General features: G+C 55.9%; 1 protein-coding gene across 1 annotated transcript in view; it reads left to right on the top strand.

Annotated features, from left to right (window-relative positions):
* The first annotated feature begins 1,593 nt into the window (after positions 1 to 1,593).
* Positions 1,594 to 14,295, top strand: part of nudc (nudC nuclear distribution protein) — a 34,506-nt gene continuing 21,804 nt past the window's right edge. Inside the window, 9 exon segments of the mRNA XM_038797645.1 lie at positions 1,594 to 1,764; positions 3,060 to 3,084; positions 3,087 to 3,136; positions 3,316 to 3,394; positions 3,397 to 3,468; positions 3,471 to 3,520; positions 7,165 to 7,207; positions 8,872 to 8,886; positions 14,180 to 14,193. Of these exon segments, the coding sequence (XP_038653573.1) occupies positions 1,684 to 1,764; positions 3,060 to 3,084; positions 3,087 to 3,136; positions 3,316 to 3,394; positions 3,397 to 3,468; positions 3,471 to 3,520; positions 7,165 to 7,207; positions 8,872 to 8,886; positions 14,180 to 14,193 (429 nt within the window). The 5' untranslated portion in view covers positions 1,594 to 1,683.

Here is a 14,295-nt window from a genome sequence, read left to right as displayed (position 1 = left end):
GGTAAAAATGGGTTTCCCGGAAAAAAAGTTTGAAGAACACTGTCATAATATACATCTATGTATATAATGGAGTGCACAACAGGCAGTGATTGACACACAGGGTGACCAGTAAGCACACAGAACAGAACAGCCAATCACCAGACAAGACACTACCACTATAAAGCTAGAGGGCACTAGGTTTCCCACTCTCTCTGGACCCAGCCACTGAGACAGTCAGAGTTTGTGAGCTAGCCAGTCTGGTCAGGCTAATACTAGCTCTCCAGTCAAGTCAGCATAGTGTCAACCCACAGTTGAACATGTACAGTAGTTAAGACGTTAAATAAAATTGTGTTGCATCTTAGCGCAGTCCACATCGACCCAGCCTGCCTAACACATCAAACACTGGGTTACAGGGATAGCGCAGTAAGAAGTCTTACAACACCAAGTTAAAGTCCAACATGTTTGTTTCAAACTCTAGCTTTCGGAGCACTGCACCTTCCTCAGGTGAATGAAGAGGTTTGTTCCAGAAACATATATATAGACAAATTCAAGATGCCAGACATGCTTAGAATGCGAGAATTTGCAGGTAATTGAATCTTTACAGATCCAGAGATAGGGGTAACCCCAGGTTAAAGAGGTGTGAATTGTCTCAAGCCAGGACAGTTGGTAGGATTTCACAAGCCAGGCCAGATGGTGGGGGATGAATGTAATGCGACATGTGGGATTCATGCAGACACTGGTGAATGTGAAGACTCTGCCCAGACAGTGACCTAAGCTGGGAATCGAACCCCGGTCCTTGGCGCTGTGAAGCGACTGTGCTGCCGTGCACATCTTGTAGATGGTACATGTAGTAATCCACGGAAGGCAGGAGTTCCGTCACCACACCAATATTTATTTACAATAATGATATTACAGGAGCAGCTACAAACAGTGCTCAACTTAAAACTGCTCACAAGGCCTACACAGGTGATTGGATGGGCCAATTAGAGTTCATTACAGTACACATTCACTGGTGGCAGAGTCGATGCCTAAGGTACTAGATGGGGTACTGATCAAGGAGACTAATTTATCCCAGAGGGTGTTGAGCTTGTGTTGTTGGAACTGCCTCATCGAGACAAGTGGCGAGTATTCCATCACTTGTGCTTTACAAAATGCTGAATAGGTTTTAAGGAGTCAGGAGGCGAGTTGCATGCTGCAGGATTCCTAGCCTCTGACCTGCTCTGGTTTCCTAATAAGAAACCTGCCTTGCACTTTCTCCAGCTCCTCTATATTCTTCCCCAGCTTTGACAAAGAGTCATCCAGAGTCTAAACGTTAGCTCCCTTCTGTCTCCACTGATGCTGTCAGACGTGCTGAGATTGTCTTGTATGTTTTTGCTTCTACCTCGCGAAGCTCCCCTCCCAATAAGAGCTGTTACTCGGCCAACTCCGGATGAACATACAGCCACACAATGCAGGCTGGGACTGAGGCCCGCGTTGCTAGGGCCCGATTCCGAATGTTCCAGTTTCCATGGTGACCGCGCCTTCGAAACTCGAACTCAGTTGTTTAGCGTCAGATGTCATGAGGACGCACGTCCGCTGATTGGGGTGATCTGGCTGTCCGTCACATATTGACCCACGGGCCGCATTACTTCCGGGTGAGTGGCCAGGGCCTGGAGCGTGTCGTTGAGCGATAGCCTGAGGGAGCCGCATTGAGAAACAGGCACGATGGGGGACTCATCCGGGGAGGATCGCTTCGATGGTATTCTGTTAGCCATGGCTCAGCAACACGAAGGGGGTGTTCACCAGGTATCCGTTAGATTCTACTGCCTGGGTGTAGATTCCCCCACTCCTCCGCCCGGGTGCAGATTTCCCAAACCCTCCCCTGCCCAGGTGTAAATGCCCACATGCCTCCTGGCCTGGGCATAGATGCCCCTACGCCCCCCTGGCCTGGGCATAGATGCCCCTACGCCTCCCTGGCCTGGGCATAGATGCCCCTATGCCTCCCTGGCCTGGGCATAGATGCCCCTACGCCTCCCTGGCCTGGGCATAGATTGCCCCTACGCCTCCCTGGCCTGGGCATAGATGCCCACATGACTCCTGACCGGGTGTAGATGCCCACATGCCTCCTGACCTCTGTGTAGATGCCCACATGCCTCCTGGACCTGGGCGTAGATGCCCCCACGCCTCCCCTGCCTGGGCGTAGATGCCCCTACGTCTCCCTTGCCTGGGTGTAGATGCCCCAGTCCTCCCTGGCTGCAGATGCCCCCAGTCAGGCCCTGGCATAGATGCCTCCTGCCCTCTGCGGCACGGGCTCAGATGCCACTAGCCCGGGCGCAGACGCTCCCAGCTCTCCTGGGCGCAGGCCACCCCAGGACCTGCCTGCCCAGGCACAGATGCCCCGATCTACCCTGGCCTTGGGCGCAGGCGCTGCCCACCTAGGTGCTGATGCCCTGGCCCTCCCTGGCCTGGGCGCAGACCTCCCCAGCCAGGGCGCAGACGCCCCCTCCCTGGCATTGGCGCAGACACACCACTGCACCCCTCCCCGGCATGGGTGCAAATGCTCCCACCACGGCCAGGGCGCAGACACCCATCCCTCGTGGCCTGGGCATGAATTTTCGGGTGTAGATTTCACCCCCCTTCCTCCACGTCCCCGGTCTGGATGTAGATTTCAAATCCCTGTCCCCCGGCCTGGGCGTAGATCTCGCCCCTTCCTGGCCTGGGCGTAGATCTCACCCCAGCCTGTGCCTCGCTCTCACCCCATCCCCGGCCGAGGCACAGATTCTCTCTCTCTCTCATCCCCCCCCCCCCCCCCCCCCCGCAAAAGTCCCTGGTGTAGACTTCCCCCACCCTACCTTTCCCTGGCCTGGGTGTAGATCCCATCCCAACCTGTACCCGGCCCAGGCATAGATCCCCCCCAACTCTAGGGTAGATTTCCTCCACCTGCCCCTAACCGGAGGGGAGATTTCCCACTTCCCCCATAGATTTCCCCCCCCCCCCCCCCACCCACCCACCCATCTCTCTGCCCTGCTGCCTCCCTCAGCTGATGCTGGTGACCTGTCAACTTCAGTGGGTCTGAATAAAAGCCTTCAATTTCTATCCAGCTCGTGGATACCTTCTTCAGTTTTCTGAGCGGAAGACCGACTTTTTCACTGGTGGAGAGCAGGGAGCAGCTAACAAAGTGAGTACGGGGGTGGGGGGGGGGGGGGGGGGGGTTCCATCATCAGTATGGGGACCCTGCTGCATCTTGTTCTCCTCAATTAATTTGAATATGGATGTCCCTGTGGAACTGCCAGTTTCTCTGAAGTGGACTAATAGTGTAATCCCATTTCACTGATTCTGGTCATATATTTTCCACAGTTGGTGACTGAGACATTCAAACACCACCATAAATTAGCGATACAGGTTCAGATGGAGAAGGAGGTGAAAAAGGAAGCAGAGAGAAAGATAAATTGGAAATGGCAAAGCTCACTGAGGAGGAGAAATCTGAGCCAGATTCGAAGCAGCCAAAAATCAAGAGCTGACTGATGAAGAGGCAGAAAAATTGCAGAAGGAGATTGACCAGGTAAGTGCAGCATCTGATGGCCGATCACAGCTAAGAATTGAATCATGGAATTAAGGACAACCTATTGGCTATGATTGGGAATTCTTTTTAAAAAATAAATTTAGAGTACCCAATTCATTTTTCCAATTAAGGGGCAATTTAGCATGTTCAATCCACCTAGCTTGCACATTTTTGGGTTGTGGGGGTGAACCCACGCAAACACGGGGAGAATGTGCAAAACTCCACACGGACAGTGACCCAGAGCCAGGATCGAACCTGGGACCTCAGCGCTGTGAAGCTGCAATGCTAACCCACTGTGCCACCGTGCTGCCCCTGATTGGGAATTCTTTAGGGAGCATGAGACAGTTTAGGTAAGGATAATTGGTATGAATATAATCATATCAGCAGGATGTGAGTTGTCATGCCGCCTAAGGATCTGTAAAGGGGCCTTTCAGTATACCTAAATTTGCTGGTGACAGCCAGTTAGTTGGCAGTGCAAGCAGCAGAATTTAAAAAATAATAATTTAGAGTACACAATTTATTTTTCCAATTAAGGGACAATTGTTAGCGAGGCCAATCCACCTACCCTGCACATCTTTGGGTTGTCGGGGAGAAGTCCACGCCAACACGGGGAGAATGTGCAAACTCCACATGGACAGTGACCCAGAGCTGGGATCGAACCTGGGACCTTGGCGCTGTGAGGCTGTGAGGCACCACTGCGCCACCGTGCTGCCCGGGGGATGAGATTTTGAGAGTGGACAGGGGATATTCAGAGGCAGGGTTATTGAAGAAGAGGCAGAGACTGCAGATGGAGTTTGGTCTAATTTCTGCAGGGAAGCTGCGGAGGGGCAGTGTATAAGTACGGGGAAAAGGATGCTGACCCACCAGGTGAGAAAGCAAGAGGTGGCGAGGGAGATTGGTCGAGTTAGAGATTATAAGGGTAAGGTGGTGATGGACCCAAAGGGGGGGTGTTCGAGGCCTTTTTTATAAGCCTGTCCGAGTCGGAGCACCTGGCCAGGGATGAAGGGATGTGGTTGTTCCTGGATGTGTTGGAGTTTCCCAAAGTGGAGGAGGGGCTGGTTCAGAGCCTGGGGCCCAATTGTGCTGAGGGTGGTGATGGATGGTATGGTGGCAATGCAAGCAGGGAGGCCTCAGCCTCTCCTGCACCCTGCTGCTCTCGCCCCTCCTTTCTGAGCTTTATCTTTCACATTCAAACCGAGGCAGTGCAGTCTCGTGCAAATCGTCTTTCACAGTCCCAATCTGCCAGGTGTCCACTTCATCACTGGCTCTGCTGCTGTCTTCCCAGCCCGTGTTTCTGAACAAATTCATCTGCATCCGCCGGTGTGGTGAAGTAATGCTCCCTGCCCGGGAAGGTGACCCAGAGCTTGGCTGGGTACAGCATTCCGAATTTCACCATGTTTTTATACATGGCTGCTTTGGCTGTACTGAATTTCGCCCGGTGTTTGGTCAGGTCCACCCCAATGTCCTGGTAAATCCTGATCGGGTGTCCCTCCCGGTTGCAGGACCTTGTCTGCCTGGCCCAGTTCCGGATCCTTTCCCGGTAATGGTACTGGTGTAATTTTGAAATGATGGTCCTTGGCTGTTCCCCAGCCCTGGGCTTTGGCCAGAGTGACCTGTGGGCTCCGTCTATGTGGTGGCTTGGGGAAGCTGTCTCTCCCCACCAGGTTGCCCAGCATCTGGGCCACATATTCTATGGTGTTCCTCCCCTTGGTTCCCTCCGCTAGACCCAATGTGGGTAGGTTCTGACGCTGCGATTGGTCCTCCTGATCTTTGATTTTCCCCTATCGAGTCCCTTGTGTAGCCACCAACCTTGCCACCTTCAATTCCAGTGCAGCGATCTGGTCGCCCTATACCTTTTGAGGCCTCCTCCAGCTCCCTTATTGTTGCCCCCTGAGTCTCCAGCTGCCTCTCTGCCTTTTCCAGGGCTGCCTGCATGGTGATCAGTGCCTTCGCCACCCTCACCTTGACTGTTCCCCTCGTATCGGCTTTAATGGCCTCCTTAAATTCCTTGAGTTCCTTCGTAAGGAATTCCCTCCATCTGCTTGCCGGGGTGGGGAAGCTCAGTGCGCGGCTTGGTGGTCCCTCTCTTTCGGGTGTGGCCGGGGTTCATCGTCCCTCGTGCTTGCCGTCTCCTCGGTTCGCCTCTCCAGGCTTTTGTTGCCTTTTCCTACTTTTCATCCCCTGGCATGACTAGTTTGATGTTGTTGAAGAGGGCAAAGGGGTGTTTATTCCCAATTCTAGTGAGCTATTTTGAGTTTAAAGTGCCTGAATCCAAATCCTCAGGTGAAGAGCCACCGTTCATTGCGTCCGCTCAGCACATCCCCGACATCGGAAGTCCCCTGGCTCTCTTTTATATTTATCACTAACCATTATAGTGTAGCAGGTTTCTAAGAGGATTTTCACAGTAACTTCATTGCAGTGTTTTTAAAAAAAAAAATGTAGAATATCCAATTCATTTATTTTCCAATTAAGGGGAAATTTAGTGTGGCAATCCACCTAACCGGCACATCTTTGGCTGTGTGGGTGTGACTCATGCAGACATGGGGAGAAAATGCAGACTCCACACGGACATGGCTGGCATCGAACCCGGGTCCTTTGCGCCGTGAGGCAGCAGTGCTAACCACTGCGCCGCCTTGCCGCCCTTGTACCTGCCGTTGCTGCACACTGCGAGACTTGAGGTTAATAACAGGCCAGGTCACGTGGTGGATTACGGAAGGGTGTTGGCTAGTCGACGGGGGTAGGTGGTCCCCTGATCCGGCTGATCATCTGGAATGTGAGGGGACTGAATGGGCCGGTTAAACGGGCCTGCTTGTTCGCGCACCTGAAGGGGCTGAAGGCGGATGTGGCCATGCTTCAGGAGACGCACCTGAAGGTGGCGGATCAGCTTCGATTGAGGAAGGGATGGGTAGGCCAGGTGTTTCATTCGGGGCTGGATGCAAAAAATCGGGGTGTGGCGATCCTGGTGGGGAAGAGGGTGTCGTTCGAGGCGTCGAATGTGGTGGCAGACAGTGGCGGGAGGTATGTGATGGTGAGTGGCAAGCTGCAAGGGGAGCGGGTGGTGGTGCTGGTCAATGTATATGCCCCGAATTGGGACGATGCAGGTTTCATGTGGCGCATGTTGGGCCGGATTCCAGATATGGAGGTGGGGGGCCTGATAATAAGGGGGGATTTCAACACGGTGCTGGATCCGCCACTGGATCGATCCAGTTCCAGGACGGGTAGGAGGCCGGCGGCGGCTAAGGTGCTGAGTGGGTTTATGGACCAGATGGGAGGGGTGGATCCATGGAGGTTTGCGAGGCCAAGGGCCAGGGAATTTTCATACTTCTCCCATGTGCACAAGGCCTACTCCCGGATCGACTTCTTTGTTTTGAGTAGGGCGCCTATTGCGGGGTAGTAGACGCTGAGTACTTGGCGATAGCCATTTCTGACCATGCCCCGCACTGGGTGGACCTCGAGCTGGGGGAGGAGAGGGACCTGCGCCTGCTTTGGCGCTTGGAGGTGGGGCTGCTGGCGGACGAGGAGGTGGGCGGGCGGGTCCGAGGATGTATCGAGAGGTATCTGGAGGCCAACGACAGTGGGCAGGTCCGAGTGGGGACGGTCTGGGAGGCGCTGAAGGCGGTGGTTCGAGCGTACCGGGAGAGAAGGGAGCGGAGAGAGAGGGAGAGATTGGTGGGGGACATGGAGAAGGTGGACAGGAGATATGCGGAGGCCCCGGAGGAGGCATTGTTGCGGGAGCGGCGCAGCCTTCAGGCTGAGTTTGACTTTTTAAAAAAAATAATTTTTATTGGAATTTTTTACAGAAAATATAACAACAAGTATAGCAAAAAGCAGTAATATGCAACTAACAGCCCCATAACACCCACAATTCCCCCCATACCGTAACATCACATGTATCACATTCCCCCCCCCCCCCCCAAACAAGAGAACTTAACCATAAATTAAAATTAGATAAATCAAATTTAAATAAAATAAGCCAACATAATCAACGTCTCCCCCCCCCGCCCCACCCCCCCGGGTTGCTGCTGCTACTGTCCCAGTACCCGATCGTTGAGCCAGAAAGTCGAGGAAAGGTTGCCACCGTTTAAAGAACCCTTGTACCGATCCTCTCAGGGCGAATTTAACCTTCTCAAGCTTAATGAAGCCCGCCATGTCATTGATCCAAGTCTCCACGCTTGGGGGGCTCGCGTCCTTCCACTGTAGCAAAATCCTTCGCCGGGCTACTAGGGACGCAAAGGCCAGCACACCGGCCTCTTTCGCCTCCTGCACTCCCGGCTCTACCCCAACCCCAAAGATCGCGAGTCCCCATCCTGGCTTGACCCTGGATCCCACCACCCTTGACACCGTCCTCGCCACCCCCTTCCAGAACTCCTCCAATGCCGGGCATGCCCAGAACATATGGGCATGGTTCGCTGGACTCCCCGAGCACCTGGCACACCTATCTTCACCCCCAAAGAACCTACTCATCCTCGTCCCAGTCATGTGGGCCCTATGCAGCACCTTGAATTGGATGAGGCTAAGCCACGCACACGAGGAGGAAGAATTTACCCTCTCCAGGGCATCAGCCCATGTCCCGTCTTCGATCTGTTCCCCCAGTTCCCCCTCCCACTTCGTTTTCAGCTCCTCTACTGACGCCTCTTCCACCTCCTGCATAAGCTTGTAGATATCGGATATCTTCCACTCCCCGACCCAGACCCCCGAGAGCACCCTGTCACTCACCCCCTTCGCGGGGAGCGCAGGGAATCCCTCCACCTGCCGTCTAGCAAATGCCTTTACCTGCAGATATCTAAACATGTTTCCCGGCGGGAGCCCAAATTTATCCTCCAACTCCCCAGGCTCGCAAACCTTCCGTCGATAAACAGGTCCCTCAGCTGTCTAATGCCCGCTCTATACCATCCCCGAAATCCCCATCCATGTTCCCCGGGACGAACCTATGGTTCCCCCTTAACGGAGCCTCCATCGAGCCCCCCATTTCCCCCCTATGTCGCCTCCACTGCCCCCAAATCTTGAGGGTAGCCGCCACCACCGGACTCGTGGTATACCTCGTGGGAGGGAGTGGCCACGCCGCCGTTACCAGGGCCCCCAGGCTTGTTTCCCCACAGGACGCTCTCTCCATCCGTTTACATGCTGCCCCCTCCCCCTCCATCACCCACTTACGCACCATCGACACGTTGGCCGCCCAGTAGTACCCCGAGAGGTTGGGCAACGCCAGCCCCCCCCATCCCTACTCTGCTCCAAGAAGACCCTCTTCACCCTCGGGGTGCCATGCGCCCAAACAAATCCCATGATGCTGCTGGTCACCCTTTAAAAAAGGCCCTAGGGATAAAGATGGGCAAGCACTGAAGAGGAACAAGAACCTCGGGAGAACCGTCATTTTGACGGATTGCACTCTGCCCGCCAGCGATAGCGGCACCATGTCCCACCTTTTAAATTCCTCCTCCATCTGTTCCACTAGTCTGGTGAAGTTAAGCTTATGAAGAGCCCCCAACTCCTGGCCACCTGCACCCCCAGGTACCTGAAACTCTTCACTGCCCTCCTGAAGGGGAGCCTCCCAATTCCCCCTCCTGATCTCCCGGGTGCACTACAAATACCTCGCTCTTCCTAAGTTCAGCTTATAGCCCGGAGAAGCCCCCAAATTCCGCTAACAGTTCCATCACCCCCGGCATTCCCCCCTCTGGGTCCGCCACATATAACAGCAGGTCGTCCGCATACAGCGATACCCGGTGCTCCTCCCCCCCCCCCCCCCCCCCCCCCCCCCCGCACCAGACCCCTCCACTTCCCTGACTCCCTCAACGCCATGGCCAGCGGTTCAATCGCCAGTGCAAAGAGCAGGGGGGACAGGGGACACCCCTGCCTGGTCCCACGATAAAGCCTAAAATACTCCGATCTCCTTCCATTTGTGACTACACTTGCCATCGGCGCCGCGTAAAGCAGCCTCACCCATTTGATGAATCCCTCCCCAAATCCAAACCTCTCCAGCACCTCCCATAGGTACCCCCACTCAACTCTATCAAACGCCTTCTCTGCATCCAGCGCCACCACTATCTCCGCCTCCCCCTCCACTGCCGGCATCATGATAACATTGAGCAGTCTCCGCACATTCGTGTTGAGCTGCCGCCCCTTGACAAACCCTGTCTGATCTTCATGAATTACCTCTGGCACACAATCCTCTATCCTGGTAGCCAGGATCTTCGCCAGCAACTTAGCGTCTACGTTAAGGAGTGAGATAGGCCTGTATGATCCGCACTGCAAGGGGTCCTTATCCCGTTTTAGGATCAAAGAGATCAGTGCCCGCGACATCGTCGGGGGCAAAGCCCCCCCCTCCCACGCCTCATTGAAAGTTCGCACCAGCAGGGGACCCACCAGGTCCGCATATTTTTTGTAAAATTCTGCCGGGAACCCGTCCGGCCCCGGGGCCTTACCTGACTGCATTTGCCCGATCCCCCTGACTAGCTCCTCCAACTCTATCGGTGCCCCCAGCCCCTCAACCAGCCTCTCTTGAACCCTTGGGAAACATAGCCTGTTCATGAAGCTCTCCATCCCCTCTCTCCCCCTCGGAGGTTCCGACCGGTACAATCCCTCGTAAAAGTCCCTAAAGACCCCGTTTACTTCTGTCCCCTTCTGCACTACAGTTCCACCCCCATCCTTCACTCCCCCAATTTCCCTAGCCGCATCTCGCCTACGGAGCTGATGCGCCAACATCCTGCTCGCCTTCTCTCCATACTCATATACCGCGCCCCTGCGCCCTCCTCCACTGTGTCTCCGCCTTTCTGGTGGTCAACAAGTCAAAATTGGCCTGCAACCTGCGCCGTTCTCCCAGCAACCCTTCCTCCGGTGCCTCCGCATATCTCCTGTCCACCTCCAGAAGCTCTCCCACCAGTCTCTCCCTCTCCTCCCTCTCCCTCCTTTCCCTGTGGGCCCGGATGGAGATCAGCTCCCCCCGGATCACTGCTTTCAGAGCCTCCCAGACCATCCCCACCTGGACCTCCCCCGTATCATTGGTATCCAGATACCCCTCAATGCTTCTCCGAACCCTCTTACACACCTCCTCCTCCGCCAGCATCCCCACATCCAGGCGCCAGAGTGGGCGTTGGTCCCGTGCCTCCCCCATCTCCAGATCAATCCAGTGCGGGGCATGGTCCGAAATCGCTATGGCCGAATACTCGGCATCCTGCACCCTCGGGATCAACCCCCTGCTCAGGACAAAAAAGTCTATCCGGGAATAAACCCTATGGACGTGAGAGAAAAAGGAATATTCCCGCGCTCTCGGTCTCCCAAACCTCCAGGTATCCACCCCTCCCATCTGGTCCATGTATCCCCTCAGCACTTTGGCCGCCGCCGGTCTCCTACCCGTCCTTGAACTGGACCGGTCCAGTGTGGGATCCAGCACTGTGTTAAAATCTCCCCCCATGATCAGGCCCCCTGCCTCCAGGTCCGGGATGCGGCCCAACAAGCGCCTCATGAAGCCGGCATCATCCCAATTCGGGGCATATACGTTCACCAGAACCACCTTCTCTCCCTGCAGCCTACCCCTCACCATGATATATCTGCCCTCCTTGTCCGACACCACCTCAGCCGCCTCAAACGCCACCCTACCCTCTTCCCCACTAGAATCGCCACCCCCCGGTTCTTTGCGTCCAATCCTGAATGATAAACCTGCCCAACCCACCCCTTCCTCAGACGGACCTGGTCCGCCACCTTCAGGTGGGTCTCCTGGAGCATAGCCACGTCCGCCTTCAACCCCCTTAGATGGGAGACCACCCTGGTTCTCTTAACCGGCCCGTTCAGCCCCCTCACGTTCCAGATAATCAGCCGGATCAGAGGGCAACCCGCCCCCCTCCCCTGCCGACTAGCCATAGCTTGGCAGATGTTCGCCCCAGGCCAGCACACCCCGCTCGACCCGTTCCCCATGGCGATAGCGCCTCTCCTCTTCCCCCCCGGCCCTCATCGGCTCCTTCCTAGTCGTTCCAGCAGCAACCCGGTATCCCCCCCCCCCAGGCTAGGACCCCTCCTAGCCGCGACGGACCCTCCATGGTACTTCCGTGAGTCAGCTGACTTCTGCTGACCCCGGCAGCTCCCGCCAAAACCTATCCCCTCCTGGCTTGGGGTCATCCCCCTCTTGCCACACCTCCTTGGCATTACTGCAGCGCGGGAAAAAAGACCCGTAGAGGCCCTGCCCCCATCGCAAGCTCCACCCCCCTGCCCCGCAGCGCGGGAGACCAGAGGAAAGCCCGCGCTTTCACACTGCCACACCCCACCCTTCTGACGCAGTTCCCCAAAATCCAGTTTCCCCTCAATCCCCAGCCCCGTACAGAAGAGAACATATAGAACACAAACCCCCAACACTCCCCACCTACCCCACAACCATACCCAACTGACAAACCCACCCATAAACAGAGCAAAAAGAAAACCAGCAAACATAACACACATGTCGAAGTTGAAACAGTTGGAACAAAACAGCCACAGCGGAAACAACGCCGGCCAAAGTATGTTCCCAGGCCCTAGTTCAAGTCCAGCTTCTCCGCCTGTACAAAGGCCCACGCCTCCTCCGGGAACTCGAAGTAATGGTGCCGGTCCTTGTATGTCACCCACAGGCGCGCAGGCTGCGGCATTCCAAACCTGACCTGCTTAGCCTGAAGCACCGCCTTCGTCCGGTTGAACCCGGCCCGCCGCTTAGCCACTTCCGCACTCCAGTCCTGGTAGGTCCTCACTACCGAATTCTCCCATTTACTGCTCCTCTCTTTCTTGGCCCAGCGCAGCACACACTCCCGGTCACTGAATCGGTGGAACCGCACCAGCACCGCCCTCGGGGGCTCATCTGCCTTGGGCCTCCTGGCCATCACTCTGTGCGCTCCCTCGAGCTCCAGGGGCAAATGGAAGGACCCTGCTCCCATCAACGAGCTCAACAACGTGGTCACATACGCCGGGAGATCCGACCCCTCCAGCCCCTCCGCCAGGCCCAGGATCCTCAGATTCTTTCGCCTCGTGCGAACGTCCAGCTCCTCCAAGCGGTCCTGCCATTTTTTATGAAGTGCCTCGTGCAACTCCACTTTCCCAACGAGGACCACGGCCTCCTCCTCTCTTTCAACGGTCTGCCGCTGCAACTCCCGAATAGACTCCTCCTGTGCCGCCTGGGTCCCAAGCAGCTTGGTCGTAGTTGCATTCATGGAGTCCAGCAGCTCAGCCTTCAGCTCCGCAAAACAACGTAGGAGAGAGGCCTGTTGCTCCTGCGCCCACTTCCACCAGTCCTCGGGTATTGCGCCGGCCGCCATTTTGTTTTTCTTCCCCCTTTTTTTTGGGGCGTTTCTGAGTTTGACTTGTTGACCACCAGAAAGGCGGACGCTCAGTGGAGGAAGGCACAGGGTGCGGTGTATGAATATGGGGAGAAGGCGAGCAGGATGCTGGCACTCCAGCTCTGTAAGCGGGATGCGGCCAGGGAGATTGGTGGAGTTAAGGATCGGGGAGGAAATGTGGTGCGAAGGGGGGTAGACATTAATGGGGTCTTCAGGGACTTCTACGAGAAACTGTATCGGTCCGAACCCCCGGTGGAGGAGGGGGGGATGGGGCGCTTTTTGGATCGGCTGAGATTCCCGAGGGTGGAGGAGGGACAGCTGGAGGGGCTGGGGGCTGCCAGTTGAGTTGGAGGAGCTGGTTAAAGGGATAGGGAACATGCAGTCGGGGAAGGCGCCGGGGCCGGATGGGTTCCCGGTTGAATTTTATAAGATGTATGCAGACCTGTTGGGCCCCCTGTTGGTTAGGATCTTTAACGAGGCAAGGGAGGGGGGGGCTTTGCTCCCGACGATGTCTCGGGCGCTGATCTCCCTAATTCTTAAGTGGGACAAGGATTCCCAGCAGTGTGGATCGTACAGGCCGATCTCACTCTTGAATGTGGATGCCAAGCTGTTGGCAAAGATCTTAGCCACGAGGATAGAGGACTGTGTGCCGCAGGTTATCCACGAGGATCAAACGGGGTTTGTGAGGAGGAGGCAGCTGAACACTAACATACGGAGGCTCTTGAATGTTATAATGTTGCCGGCGGTAGAAGGGGAGGCGGAGATAGTGGGGACACTGGACGTGGAGCAGGCCTTTGATAGGGTTGAGTGGGGGTACTTGTGGGAGGTGCTGGAAAGGTTCGGGTTTGGGGAGGGGTTTGTCAGTTGGGTGAGGCTGTTTATATGAGGCCCCGATGGCGAGCGTGGCCACGAATAGGAGGAGGTCGGAGTATTTTCAGTAACACCGAGGGACGAGGCAGGGGTGTCCCTTGTCCCCCCTACTTTTTGCGCTGGCAATTGAACCCCTGGCTATGGCGCTGAGGGAATCGAGGAACTGGAGGGGGCTCGTGCGGGGTGGGGAGGAGCACCGAGTGTCTCTCTATGCGGATGACCTATTGTTGTATGTGGCGGACCCGGTGGGAGGAATGCCGGAGGTGATGAGGATTCTCTGGGAATTTGGGGACTTTTGGGGGTACAAGCTCAACTTTGGGAAGAGCGAGCTGTTTGTGGTACACCCGGGGGACCAGGAGGGGGGGATTGGTAGGCTCCCATTGAAAAGGGCGGAGAGGAGCTTTAGGTACTTGGGGGTGCAGGTGGCCAGGAGCTGGGGGGCCTTGCATAAGCTTAACCTTACAAGGCTGGTGGCAGCCATTCCTGGACTTCCTGGCAGAACAATAGAAACAGGTCAGCAGCAGCAGCAACCGGGAGAGGGGGGAGGAGAGAGGAGGAGGAGGGGTGGTGGGGAGAGGAGGAGGAGGGGTGGTGGGGAGAGGAGGAGGAGGAGGA

This window comes from Scyliorhinus canicula, chromosome 1, assembly GCF_902713615.1.
Source record: "Scyliorhinus canicula chromosome 1, sScyCan1.1, whole genome shotgun sequence".
NCBI lineage: Eukaryota > Metazoa > Chordata > Chondrichthyes > Carcharhiniformes > Scyliorhinidae > Scyliorhinus > Scyliorhinus canicula.
Note: the sequence above shows the minus strand (reverse complement) of the source record. Positions and strands in the feature narration are given on the sequence as shown.